The sequence below is a fragment of the Myripristis murdjan genome, chromosome 10 (genome assembly GCF_902150065.1).
Source record: "Myripristis murdjan chromosome 10, fMyrMur1.1, whole genome shotgun sequence".
In the NCBI taxonomy this organism is placed as follows: domain Eukaryota; kingdom Metazoa; phylum Chordata; class Actinopteri; order Holocentriformes; family Holocentridae; genus Myripristis; species Myripristis murdjan.
The window spans coordinates 8584066-8598872 of NC_043989.1; the positions used below are offsets into that span (position 1 = coordinate 8584066).

Genomic DNA, 14807 nt, shown 5'->3' on the forward strand with positions numbered 1-14807 from the left:
TGTCACGCCTCACATCAGCAGGTAAACCAACTTGTTGGCCCGCCAGCCATCGTGTCGTGTTCATACCCGACCCGACCAACCACTGTCTTCACTTAACCAGCCAACTAACAGAAGCCAACTAGAAGAGTGGCCTGCCGAGTGGACAAATTGGGATTAAATTAATCTTGGATTGAGGGGGATCAAAATTTAGTAAATATGGGGTTCTAAATGACACAATCTAGGTTATTAAATAATCCGAGTTGCTTTGCACCACTTCAGTTTAAACCTAAATCTTCATTTACGAAAATAATCTGTAATCAGTTTCATGAAGTTTATCCTCCACATTGAATGATATGTGATTTAACGAAACACAACGCATTTCAGGGACAGGGCAGAGAGCAAAGTAAGTCGGCAATAATAATAAAAAAGTAGCCTGCGATGTAATTCCAGAGACTGTTGAATTGTGAATTCCTAAAAGGTCTCCCGTCCACCGTTTAAAACCATCCAGTGGCAGAGAACTGCAGAGCAAGCAGAGGCTGAAGTGCCGGGCTGTAGCCGCATTTTTAACACTGTCATGTTTGACGACTGGCTCACCTGTTTGTTCAGTTCAGTGACAGAGTCCTTATTGAACCTGTGGAGCCTTGAACCATGAAGGGTGGAGTCCTTTTACTTCATGTGAAGTAAAAGGACTCTTTTTTTTTTTTTTTTTTTTTTTAGGAAGCACCCTCTTTGAATTTTCTTTTGGTGAGCTCTGAGTTTCTGAAGATGGAGCTCTTCTCTTTGGCTGTATGGTTGGATATCACGGTTCATGCTCTTACTAACCACCCAGTTCTTCTATTTATTCCAAATAAAGCACTGTTGCTGCTGCCGGCAACATAAAATCCATCACTCCCTGTGTGCCAGGAGGAGTTTTGCTGGGAAACATGGTGTTTAAAGCAGAAAATGTAAAAGCTTTCATAAACTTGGTATTGGCTATATTGCATATATTTTTTATAGTATCAGTTTTTATGGAGTGCAGCCAAACAAACATTATCTCATGGAAGCATTTTTACTTTGATTAGCTGTTTAAAAGATATATAAAGGGCAATCTTGACTTAAAATGGGTTATGTAGGCATTAAAAGTGAACATTTATGAGGTGCCTACTTTTAAAAAGTTAATACTGACTTCTGTGGTGCATATTGTTGATATTCGCAGTAGTTTATGCATTGTTTAAATATGTAATAATTTACTTCAATATGTTTTTAGTGCTTGATCTTCAACATAGTCAAAAACATCCCGGGCTAAAGCCTTCATGTGGCACTGATTGTGCACTCAGTGGATATTTACATGACAATGCCACAGATTATAACTTTTAAATGGCCTGTCTTCAACTCACCAGCATTCAGTTCGTAGTGGTGGGTGTAAATGTCCCCACCAAGACTGCCTTTTATGAATAAAGAGCCACTGTCACAGGCCTGGAGGTGGACAGCGAAGACCATCTTGAATCTATATGCATAAAAGCTCAACACTTCATACGTCCAGCCTAATCAAACTCGTTAAATATAATAATTCCATGTGCAAACAGCCTGAGCGATCCGAGGGAGCGTATCAAGATGGCACCACGCTGATCTCCGTGGGCAGGGAAGCACAGAAAGTATCAGCGCCACTGAAATACCATCACACAGACAAGGCGCCGGAGCCGTTACCAGAATAGCACCTGCTAGCAGGCCCCCTGTCGAAGGGGCAGGTGGTGATATGTGGGAGATCGCCGACGACGGCAAAAGAGAGGCACAGAGTGAAAGTGGGAAAGAGTGTGCACATCTGCAGTCTTTCTCAGCTGCGGATTAAAGGGCCCTTATTATTCCCGCACTCACCTTGAAATGCTAATGCTAACACAAAACAGCGGCTAATAGGCAGATTACATATTCTGAGGGTGCCGATTCGCATTGTTTCTAGTGTGCTCCCTCACCCCTCCAGCTGGAGCTTAGCCGTAGACAAATCCACCCACTCACTGTTTAGGCTTTTGTCCTCCGTGAGGATGTTTTCAAATGTCATCCTGATGACAAGCAATGTTGTGAGAGCAGAGGAGACCAGGCTGGCTGCTGCCTTTGTGTTACAGTCTTCTCAGGCGGGCACACAAACACACTGCGATCACGCTGACACACACAGCCATTCATTTACTCTCTCACTCTCTCTCATGCACACACACACACACACACACACACACACACACACACACTCTCTCTCTCTCTCGGTCTCTCTCTCTTTCACCTTTTCCGTGTCTTTATTCATTGTCTTTCTACCTCCTTCAGTCACTGTCTTTCTTTCTTAGTGTCTTTCACTCTCTTTGATTGCCTCAGAGTTCCCTCTCTCTGTCGCTTCACTTTCTTTATCACTTTGTATCTCTCTGTATCTCTCTCTTTCTCTGTCTCTCTGTCTCTCTCTCTATCTCATGCACACACACACACACCCGCACATGCACCACATTGCTATCAACAAGGCCGGCTGGATTAGCATAGTAATGCGCTTCGTTGCGTCACACTGGCTGTAATCAATTACAGCCGGTCATCCAGTGTGTATAGCTGCAGACATTTACACTGTTCCTCTGTTTGTTAATCATGTCCAACAGCATTTCATCTCTGGACCCGTTCAGTCTGCTGTGTAGGAGAAAGACTGACATGAAAAACATTGCAATACAAATTACTTTAATCGCTGTGTACAATACATGTACAACACTGGGAATTAGTCTTGGTGACATTGGCACAGGGACATTTTGACAACTTGCAATTTCACTCTGTGCCCCCACATACACAGTAAAATGATAAAAAAATGAACATAATATGTAACTTTCAGCCTTTCCGTGCGTGTTTACTGGAATTTCCTCATGAGGCATGCAATCAAAAGCAACACAAGCAGTATTTAAAATTTTAAAAATGTTTTTATTTTAAGTAATTGCATGTTTAATTGCACAATAATGATTGTTATTTCACAGTATTATGGCCCGTGTGACCAGTTTTTCAATTTTCAGTATAACAATGTGCTCCATGGTTTTATACTTCCTACATTTTGGGCATTTTAATTGAGCTGTGTTTGAATTGCATGGCACAAGAACATTACTTACTCACATCTTTGCATAAATAAAAACGCAGTTAGCTTCAAGCAGAGACAGTCCTCTGCTCATCTGTGCTACTTGCAATATGCCTCCCTACAACAGAATACACACACACACATACACACAGACCGCACAGACACGTTCACATCCCTTTCTGTCTACCTCATCAGATTGCATCCACTTACACTTAACTCCCAAGACAGGGGTGTCTATTTGTCTGTCTGTCTGACTACGTGTCTGCTGCCTCAGACGTTGTGCAAGTTTTGACCTCAATTCCTGCATATTCTCGTCTGCTGCAGCTACAGTACATATTGTTCCAGATAGAGGAATCTGCTTTCTTCAGGTTCCAGACGCGGGAGCATTGACATTCCAACGGTGACACGCCGTAACCTTTAAAAGGAATCCCTGTCTGTCCATGACAGCACGTGTCAATCAGGGCATAGAGAAGCCAGACGATCCAAATCTGACATTTGTTCTCTCAGTGAAGAATTGATCAGAGGAGTTTTTAGCCTGGCGACATGCTCTCAGGAGATAGGAAATGCCTGAAATCTGAGCGGTGGTGCTGAAATATGTGTTTTAAAGTTTGCAATGTGTGTCCTCCTCCGTAAAGCACGTTGCGACCAAATGTGTTTGCTAAATCCCCATTATGACCAAAACTCACTGACAACAGTGTTTTATCATCCGAGTGAAAAAGCTTCACAAACAGCATTTAGCCCATTATGTGACACTGAAACTCTCCAAACCAATACTAATGAAATTACTTTAGGTGGATTGGCAGCTCCTTAAGGCAGGGCGACCCACTGCACCTATCTGTTATGCAGGAGAAACTCTGATTTGCTCGTATCCACTATGCAGATTTACGCCACTCAGCTCTTGGGCTTTCAGATTATACACTCAATTAGGCTTTCTTGATCTTTTTAGCACAAATTTACTGTCAGGATTTAAAAAAAAGCTTTTACAAAACTTGCATGGAGACTTCACAGATGCCACACAAATAATTCATCAGCAAGTAATGCTTTATCAGTTTATTGGTGTATTTGAACAAGCGGCTGCCATGGCAACCACTCCTCCTGGGATCTATAGAACACATAAAGCACAGACTAATTGACTTGTATAATACGTTGTATAAAATAAAAGATGTTAGAGGAAGAATTGGAGAGAGAAGAAACCAGTAAAGAGAGATGTGTTCTTATCTGAGATGTGAGGGGTATTGAGCATGCACGTTAGATGCTTAATGAGCCATATCTCTTTTGTCATAAATATGACACTTACCTTTAGATGATTTGTTAAGCATAAAGCTTCTCTAAATGTGACAATTAAGCAAGTGCTAATGTGCTGATACTTAAAGAATTGAGTTATCCACCTTTTTTTTTTGTTAGGGTTGACAAAATCTTTTCAAACACACATATTAGGTATTTTTCCCCAAGGTGTACATACAGTGTTTTGTAATGAAATTATTCAGTTCTGGATTCAAAGAGCATTTGCAATGCATGGTCAGTCTGTCCAATTTCCCTGGCCGTATTCTGAAGCCTGAAGGCATTTGGGTATTAATCTCTAAGCAGTGGCAAGAGTGGCAACAAGGCTTAATTCATTTACTTAAGAGCTTTTCACGTGGGGTTTAAAAGTTAATAGGACGATCACTCTGTAGTGCATTTGATTAAACCCTCTTAATTACCCCAGGTATAATGGGCTATTAGCAAAGGCCCAGTTGTAAAAGGGCAAGTGGGAGATGATTGTTTTTATGAGGTACTTTTTGTTCACCTCGTCCAATGTCAGGATTATACAGGATATTACATTATAGCCCTATCCGTCTTGCGCTGCGTCATGTACATGGGAATTACTGCAGGGTACAGTATGAAGCATTTTGGTGAAAGTTCAGGAATCCGGCCGGTTGAATTTCCTGGCTGAAAACAGTGCAATTAGAAATTAGTTTCTTTGCAGATCTCATCGAGACACACATGCTGTATATGAACGTGTTTAACCAGAGGGGTCAGACAAGGAGATGCAGCCAGGAGCAAATTGCCGTGAATTTTCTAGCTCGAGTCGTGTCATTTTGACAGCTTGAGCTAGAGGGTGGGCACACTGGCAGTCGCAGGGATCTAATCTGTGACCCTCTAGCTATGGGATGTTGTCTCTAACCACCAAACTGGCCTGCCACCAAAGCATTGTTATCAGTGTTGCTAGTTTTGGAGTTTGCATGCGGAAATCCAGAGGATATTCATATTAAATCTGACTTGTAAACAAATTATAATCTTGTTGAGGCTGATTTTACACATGTTTGCATGATACTGTTTGTCTAATTCCTTTGCTGTGCTTGCGTTTGCTCCCGCAGACACTTTCTATTTAAAACGGGCACAGGAACGACGCCTTTCTTTGGCGCGGCGACCCCAGGCTACACCATGGCGACAGGGACGGTTTACTCCACGCCGGCGCGCCCTCTGCCCAGAAACAGCCTGTCCAGAGGGGCCTTCAAGTTCAAGAAGTCACCCAAACACTGCTCCTGGAAATGCACCGCCCTGATCGCTGTGGGCGTAGCTGTCGTGCTGTCCATCATCCTCTGCTACTGCATAGGTGAGCAGGCTGTTTTTCTTTACTTTTTTTTTTGGGAAGTTTTTAGCTAAGGTAAAATGTGTGATCAAATACCGTAATAAATGAGATATTTTTCATGCTACAGATATGCCCTGGCCCACAAATTGTATTATCTAGATGTGTTCGTTTGGTGATCTTTTTAATAGGGTTCTCAATAAAAATAAAAATCACTCAAAAATCATCATTGCCCCTAAAATCGTGAACCATATTGAAATCATATCTGTCAAAATAATTTAACCATATGGTTCGGCCCTAGGAATTTGCCACAGTTTTTGAGGTGAGTTTACAGGCTGATAGGAACATTTACATTCTGATATTTAGAAAGAATTCATTCCTCGAGACATTTAGGGTCAAGTATTCACCGAGGTTCTGGTATAAATACTGTAACTGAATACATGTAACCTGATGTGTAGGTGCAATGCTCGCTGTTATCCATGTTAAGTGAAACTGCTAAATTTTGTGCTTGAAAAGACTGATTTTTCTCAGTTTGCTGGAGAGGAAGCACGACCCCGGTATCTGTGGTGACATTATACATCTGATTCAGTGACACGTAACAAATGATAGACAAGGCATCTAGAGCGAATGGAGCCGCCGTGCCTCTTAATCTATATAAAGTTTGATCTCTGCCAAGAGTATTTCTTCTTCAGTGCCCTTCCCTCTGCAGAAATTGCAGATGTGCTGATATGATTCAGTTTCCTCTGTCTGACTAAGCTATCAGTCAGATACGCCGCCGTATCCCCAGTACAGTTTCCGATGAGACATTTCTGACTGCGTTTGCCTTTGACAAGAGGCCGTGCATCATCCCCACAGTTATGATCCCCAGCTCACAGAACGACACGGCCCATCCATATCCTCTGGGGTTCCTGTTAAAACACAGGCAGGCATCTTCAAATGGGACTGTCGGCCAGCACAGATGGCAACGTCAAAACGAGACATAAGTTGAGGAAAAACCCTCAAAACAAGGGAAACCGGTCCTAAACAGTACAACTTTAAAGGCAGACCTTGGTCCATACAGCCTTTTTGTAGCTGAACCAAAACTCTTTCATTCTGTCAAACAGGAAGTGCTTTTATCTTGCTTCGGAAGAGAAACTAATGCGCTTCCTCCGTCCTGTGGGCATTATTCCCTTTGAGAAGGCTTTTGAATGTTTTTTTTTTTTTTTTTTACTGCATGTGTCAAAGCTGACTTCTTGCTAACCTTTAGAGCCTTGACCACAGCAATAAAACCGTTAGAGATTCATCTCTGCTTATGCCCTCCCGTGTCATCCAAGCCCTTAATCTTGTTCTGTGACTTTCCCCTGAGCAGATATATAAGGATTCATCCAGCATGGAGAGGGGGGAAATGTGACACAGTCATATAAGGAGAAATATGTCTATGTTGGGAAGATGCTATAACCAATGTTTTACTGGCGAATAGAGAGGGGAGTGCTCTCTTCAGGAAAGTAATAAACGTGCTCTATCAATATCGATGTTCACAATCCCTTTATTAACTTGTCTGTTTTGTTACTTGATGTTATGTGTGAGCTGATTTCATAAAATTAGCCTGGATATGTTCCTTTTTGTTCGACGTCAGCTGCTGCACAGTGTGAGAATCAGGTGCTATTTTCAATTGCAGTCGTATTCAAGACAAATCTACTTGATTCAAACAGGGAAAAGCTCGCACAGGAGCAGCCATTTGTTCAGTCTTTGTTACCAGCAGTTCTGCCGGATTGGATCCATTTACAGCAATCTCATCCCAACAATCACTCGCTTGTTTAATTGTAGACCTGTCGGGTGTTAGGGAATTGCATTTTTGGCCTGATTCCTGAGCCAGCGTCTGGTGTGAGAGCTCCTTTGGTGTGTGTGAGAGTTAAGCAGATGCAGCCCTCTGCCACTTGCCTCAGGTGTCTGAGAGTTTTTCCACCACTTCCTCTCTCTTTCATCTGCCGCCAATTCACCTGCCAGGTGCAATGTCTCAAATAGATACAACGTGAACTCGTACTTTAACACTTCTCCGCTGTCAGCTCGCAGACAGTCCCATTAACACACAAACTCGCACACAGATGCACAGCCATTGATTCACTCTCTGCCTTTGTTAGACGCCACAAAGCAACCCTCTATGTAAAGCTTTAAGATAGCATATACTCGTTTCCATGACTTTGTTTTTTCGAATACACCGTGCTAGTTCAGAGTATTGATGTTTTTCAGGGAGGTCTGGTTGAACAAAGTGACAGCTCTTGGCAAGCTGTTGCCATGAAGGGCAGTTCTGTTTGTAATGGAGCTCTGCCATTTACAGGGGGAATAGCAGATAGTACAGGTGGCGCCAGATAAATTGTGGTGTTAAACGGTGTTAATTTTGATACATATTTTTGCATTTAGCCTTAGTCGTACTGCCACGTCACACTAAGGGGCCAGGGGAACTAAAGCGAGAGGCACAGTGTTTTGTAGTGGGATGGTTATTTACACAGGACACACAACAGAAGCAACACAAACACGCTTTTTTTCAGATAGGTCCGTCTACCATCATATACCTTAAAAATGTGTCGCCACTTGCTTTTATGATCAGCCTAGATGAGCCAGTTTTAAACTGATGTTTCCAATAATCTGCTATCAAGTGCAAATAATAATAATAATAATGATGATAAAGATTGTGATCGATGTTGTTCAAATGCAGTGACTACAGCAAAGCATCCCTAAATGATGTGCTGTGTTACTGTGGAGACTGACCGGCTTTTCACCTGCAACTCACAGAAGAAAATAGACTTAAGGGTAAAAAACACAGCCGACTTGCAGGACCACTGCGGACTCGCCAGTCGTGCACGCCTGGTATGAACTGAATTTAATGCAAGTGCTTAGCAGCGTCTCAGCTTCAGGCCGGCAGCGAAGCATTTTCCATTCCCGATGTGAAATGAGGGTTAGTGTTTTGTCACAGTGTGACTCATAGTTCAGGTCACATTTTTGTTATTTCATTTTGTTTTAGTCTAGTTCCTGTCAGCTGTTAACCAAATCTGTGGTTGTATTAGACCACGCAAAAGTCATTTTAATGCAGTCATAATTCTGTTTTTCTATTTACAAACCTAACACATTATAGTGTGTTTATATTGCACATGATAGTTTCCAGACTTTATCCTTTTGGGAATCATAGATTTGTGAATGACGATTTGTGAACAGCCTTTATTTTACTCTGACTGGAAATGTTATTCCATAGTAGCTTGCAAGACAAAGACTGGGAAAGTAATTCAGGCCGATGACAAGGTTGCAATTTATGCAGCAGTTTGTAGACTTTTTTCATTGTGCACATGAATAAGATTGGACTGACATAATCGAGAAAATGAACTTGATTTGGTTGTTTCATTACCTTGTTGTCGACCTTCACTGCAAGGAATTCTGTTTTAGTTTTAGGTGTCGTTTTCTCAAGGTGTTTTAGTCAGTCCTCCATTTTTTTTTTTGACTAAATTAACATAAAACAAAGGAAATGAGAATACAAAGGAGTGTGCTTTACTACTACTACTAATGCTCTCAATGATAGATGTGCTGGATCACACTCGGAGTAACATAAGGACATCCTGAGTTCTTTCACTTGTCACAGGACAGAAAAAAAAATCCTGTCTAGGGCTATCTTACGGTAGAGATGTTGTCATTCCATCTGAGGTTGTCGGAGACGCTTATCCTTGGGAACATGAACATCTTAGCCATGCTCGGAGCTGTGCGGCTTATGTCGAGGACTCCCCAGAGGGAATTTCTGGGGAGATGTGCAGGCAGGTTCCAGCAGAAAACAATGTTTATCTCAATCATTTTGAGGCTGTTGAGCTCCAAGTTGTTGTTGGCACGCCATGACTCCAGATGGGCCACCTCTCTCTGGTAAATGGGCTAATTATTTTTGGTGATGATGCCCATCAGGATGGTGTCATCTGCATAATTAAATGGGGAACAAAGCAGAATTTTTATTCCTGTTTAAGTTTCCTGATGCCGTAGGTTGTTTGGGATCTATATTTAGGTTTTCTTTTACCTAGAAAGAAGAGAGAGGGGCCTTCCCTGCGCCATAATCTGCAGTGCCTCCACTAGTATACAATACTACCATGAATCATTTCAGTAAGATGGAAGAATTTACTGTGAGAGCAGCCAGGAGGAATTTCTAGGGCTCAGGTTACAATTTCTGATACAGAGCGGTTGGTGGTATCGTAGACTAAAGACTATTTGGGTTTAAGATCTCAAACAGACATGTTGTGTACTTGTAATCCAACCTACCATTTGTTATCAGCAGAGGAGCTGCGTAGTGCACATTTTGATGACATCAGAGATTAAACTCCAGGTTCTCTGGCTTCTTGCACTGGAAGAGAATTGCTCATGCCCCATAAATATTAATTCAACTGGCCTGGGCTGCAGGAATAACTTATGCAAATTTGTAAATTGAGGGCTATTCACCTTGAAGCAATTTGTTGGTGGGGTAAGTGGGGATTCAGGCTTGTACCAAGAGCGGAAAAGAGAGGAGACCAGACGTTGGTGCTGTGGTGGATCGGATGCATGGCAGCCCGGCTCCACACATGTCCAGCATGGGAGGACGTTTGGGACATGTGGCTGTGCAGCATCTCTGGACTGATCGCGCCGAATGGAGTCCACAAACAGGAGCCAAGCCCGTCAAGGTGTTTTTCAGATAATGAGACTGATGTCTAGCCAAGTTTAACTTATTTGTAAAGCAGATTTAACAACCAGGTTTACAACCAAGAGAACAAAGAACATGTGTACATATGAAAAAAGAAATACATGTATATATAAGGAAGCATATCACATTTTGCGGAATATAGTGTGACAGCTCATGTTTACTGACCCATGTTTGTCATTTCAGTTGGCTGTCAGTGTGGAATCCATTTCTATCTGCATAAATCTAGTTAAAACATGGTGTGGAGGTTTTTTTTCCTGTTTTCTTTGCATATAAGCAGCTCATTTCCAAAATGCTATATGCTAATTTGGTAAATATGTAGAAGTCATTTTGTCTCATCATTTTGTCTACCAAGATTTTAAGTCACCTACTGTCCTTCAAGAAATACCACGGTTTGTTTTAATTTGTTGGTGCTGTCAATCACTTGTAAGGGCTGGTTTGAAGCAGTGGGGTTTTCACTCAGAAATTAAACTCTTTATTTCCTGAGTTGATCGGGGAAATTTGGGATCCAGCTCAGTGCACAGTTTCCTCAATACTCTGCAGCTTTTCTTTGGTTAAAAGCCAGTTATATGTCATTTCTGTTAGAAATTAAAATATTTACACAATATGGTGTGCTGACCTGTGATATTTTGAAGTTTAAAAGGCTGAGATTCAAACTTGTGAATATGAAATTTCAAACAGGCCAATGAGGATATGTAATTGGACCAGTGTTAATGTTAGTGCTGTGACCGATGTTAAGGTCACATGAGAGTATGTTTAGAGAATGGTCTTTTATTTGTCGGTAAAATGATGATGAACCTGGTTCAGCAACTTTTCTGTGAGGATTTGTGGCACAAACGGTCTAAAATGAGTCAAACATCAGTGAGGAAAATTTGACCAGTGTGTCCTATTTTTATACAACAAAACTGAATTCTTACTTATGTTTCGAGGGGAACGGATTTTGTTTTTTGTAATGTATCACAAGAACGTTTGTAATCACTTAGTCTGAAGTCCACGGTAGGAGGCAGGTTGGGTTAGGGTTAGGGTTTGGGTCAACCCGAGTTTGAGTCCAGCTTGAACCGAAGGTGGTTTTCATTTGCTGCAAATGTTATACACATTTTGTTACGTTACCATAACCAAGTTTTTTTTTTTTTTTTTTTTTTTTTTTGCTTAAGATTACCATTCCCTAATCTTAACCAAGTAGTTTGGTTGGCTAAAGGTTACGAAACTGGCTAAAATGCTGCCCGACACGATATACAAGATATGTTGATTAGAAACATATTTGTGTCCCTGGAAATGTAATTGAGAATGCAGTTTAGTTGTATGGGATCATCATTTTTAGGAGACAGGGTTGACTGTAGCAGCCATACTATTACAGCTGACAGCAAACAAAATAATTTCTGTAGAAAATGAAAAGCTATACAGGGTTGGAGTCACTGATAGGAGCAACAGCCCAGCTGTTTGAGTATGCAACACACAGATACATAGGAAATGTACAGAGCCTGTTCATTTGAACTGGTGGGTAAAATGCCATCAGCATGCTAAACCTAATTGATGGCAAAATCTCAAAATACTGGCTCGTCAGTGGCAGGTTTTAAATGAAACACGTGCCCCATTTTCTGCTGATTGATACTTTGTGTGTTTCCATACAAGTTTGCCATCAAGCTTTTGGTCTGCTGCACATTTGATATTCTGTCTGCCCCCACCTCCACCTGTCAAGTTATTTGCTGCAGTCAATATCCATCTTCCCAGTGAGGGAGGGGTGTTAGAAAAAAGTTCCTCCCGCAGATCAAATGGTCGGAAATCAAGATGCTTCCTCAGCATGTTCCCTGGCTGGTGACTTTGAAGGAGATTGGCCCTCTCGCTGCGCTCACAGAAGCACCTCAGTTCCCCAAAACAACAAGAACACAGTTTGATTGCATCCGATACTGTGACAATAAAGCAGGTTGGCTGAATGAAAGCCAGACACAGTTTAGTTATGTAAGAGAACTAGAGGAGTGTTGCTGCTTCCAGCAGCTCCTTACCCTCCCTCTTTCCTTCCCTACTGTGACTGTCTCAATACTGTCTCTTAACTCTCTTTCCTAACAATCCTTCTCCCTCTCTTTTTCGTTTTCTCCGGCTTTCTCATACTCTCTCACACATACATGTAGCTGCATCTCTGTGTCCTCCTTCCTTTGTATTAGACTTGGGGAGTTTAAGACTTATTCCCTGTTTCTTGTCTGGCTGTCTGAAGTGAAAGCTTTGTGTCAAAATAGAAATTCTTCCTGCTGCTCCCTTTGATACAGTAGCTGCTTTGTGTGCCGACACTCCGGCACGTTAATGAACAGCGCTCCCCAAGGAAACAAGCAAGAGCAACAGGGTTCCTAAGTATTGATTGAAATGACTTTGTCTGGCCTTTTTCAGCGTTGTGCTTACATAAAGGCCACCCATGGTAGTGTAACCTCGAGGAAAAAAAAGGAGGACACAAATGTAGAAGTTAAACTACTTTTTTCTTCATGCATTGGATTTATGCATTGTGCTATCCCACAGGTCTTTTGTGCTTAAATGGCTTGATCGTTTCTGTGTGTTTATTTGCTTGGTTGTTTTTTCATCCATTCCTGTGAATTTTTTTTTTATTTTTTTACTTTTTTGTCCTTCACAGCAATGCACCTTTTCGGCCTCAACTGGCAGCTGCAAGAGTTGGACAACCAACTGGCTTTTGAAAATGGTGGCGTTGGGGAGACGGGGCCCACTCAGACAAGCTTAGTGACGGCTCTGTCCTCTGACAATGGTGAGGAAGAACAAGATTAAATCATAGTTGAATAAAACTTTACAACTTTCCACATAAATCTTCACAGAAATGTGAAGTAATGTGAAGACATGTACAAGATCAGTATTGCTATGACGGGGAAAAAATTAATTAATTGATATTACCATAGCAGCTGTATATTTTATCATGTTTAAGGCATTGCTTGCAGAATATCACTTTTCTTTACTCTATAAATGAAGACAACAAAGTGACATACAAATTACGCAGCTTTTAACAGGTGTCAGTGGTCATGAAATGTGCCAAAAAACACTAATTAGCATGTAAAATTTCAGGGAAACGCAAATTTGCACGTGCATGCTTTTTGTCTGACAGCGTCAGTGCGTTTAGGCGTCAGAGTGACAGAGGGAAGTGTTGTAGTGCTCAATGTCCAAATCAGTCTGTAGAGTTGAGCGAGATCCTCCACCTTCTGAATATTAATTGACTGATTCCAGACAGCTTTGTACTACCTAATCATAATCTTGGACCATTCTGTATTCAGCACCAAGCAATCAGGCCATCTTAGCTCACCTTTACAGAAAAAGCCACCAAATTAATCTCCAAGCACACTAAGGTATTTAGGATGCATGGCCATGAAAGCATTAATTGAGTTGAGGAGGCCAAGCAAAAGCACAATTGTTTAAACTGGGCTAGATTTAAATCCTCATAAGTACTGCTAATTAAGATAGCATGAGGCTGGTTTTGGACTGTTTAAAGGCAATCGATAGCCGGCTATTATTCTCCCCAGAGGTAAACTTGGCTTCCAGTCTTCAGTTTGACTGAAGTTAAAGTGACAGGCAATGGCCTCATTACACATTCAAGACTAAGACATGCAAACACTGGAGGTCTGGCCCAAAGAGACACTCACGCTTACTCACACACACATATGTAAACATGCAGCTACACTATATACCTGCCCATGCCCTAGAGGCTTTGCAAAAATATCTTAGAAGATGAAATAGCAAAGGTTCAGGTTAAATCTAGCAAAGGTAAATAGTACCATCTGGTATCGGGATGTCTCCACCTCATCCATTTAACAAATTAAAAGTCATAACCACAGTTAATTCAGAGAGTGTAGCTGCATTTTTCTTCACACAGTGAAAATTGGACAACAGATTTTTCACTCCTTAACAATGTAATCTGGCCTTGTAATAGCACCGCGCAGGCTGTGTTGTTTTTTTTGTTTTTTTTTTTCCCATTCGAGTATGAGTCATTTTGAAAGGGGCCGTCTCTCCATCTAGGCGCTGTAAGGACACATTTTAAGGACATCATTCGCCAAATTGTTTTGATTTGCTGTTATTGCCCTGGCCAGGTAGCGCTCAGTATATCTGACGGATTCCATTTAGTCCTTATCTGATATAAAGCCTCACCCTATGAGTCACCACGACCACACAAAAGATGGGAGATGTGGCCTGTTAGAGTCTTATAAAAAGCCAATTATATCTGGTCATTTTTTCCAGCGAGCAGTGCATCATGGACCATAGGGAACCATTACTTTTAATCCTGTCTTGCTTGGCCGGCGCTCATTTGAAAAAGAGATGACTATCTTATTGTTAGCTCCCTGCTTGAGTAAGGAATAAGATTACAGTTGAAGGCAAAAAGATAGAATGCAGCATTTACTGATACCCAGAGATCAAATCCTTACATAAAAAATATCAAGATTACATTTGAGATGGGAGTGTAAAGGTTTGAGCTGATGGCATGAAGGGCTTTACGCCGACTGATATTAATACTTTATCCCCTTAAA

General features: G+C 41.5%; 1 protein-coding gene across 1 annotated transcript in view; it reads left to right on the forward strand.

Annotated features, from left to right (window-relative positions):
* Window positions 1-14807, forward strand: part of LOC115366788 (teneurin-3) — a 130730-nt gene that overhangs the window by 52000 nt on the left and 63923 nt on the right. Inside the window, exons 4-5 of the mRNA XM_030062417.1 lie at window positions 5404-5642; window positions 12917-13045. Of these exons, the coding sequence (XP_029918277.1) occupies window positions 5404-5642; window positions 12917-13045 (368 nt within the window). The remainder of the gene's footprint in view (window positions 1-5403; window positions 5643-12916; window positions 13046-14807) is intronic.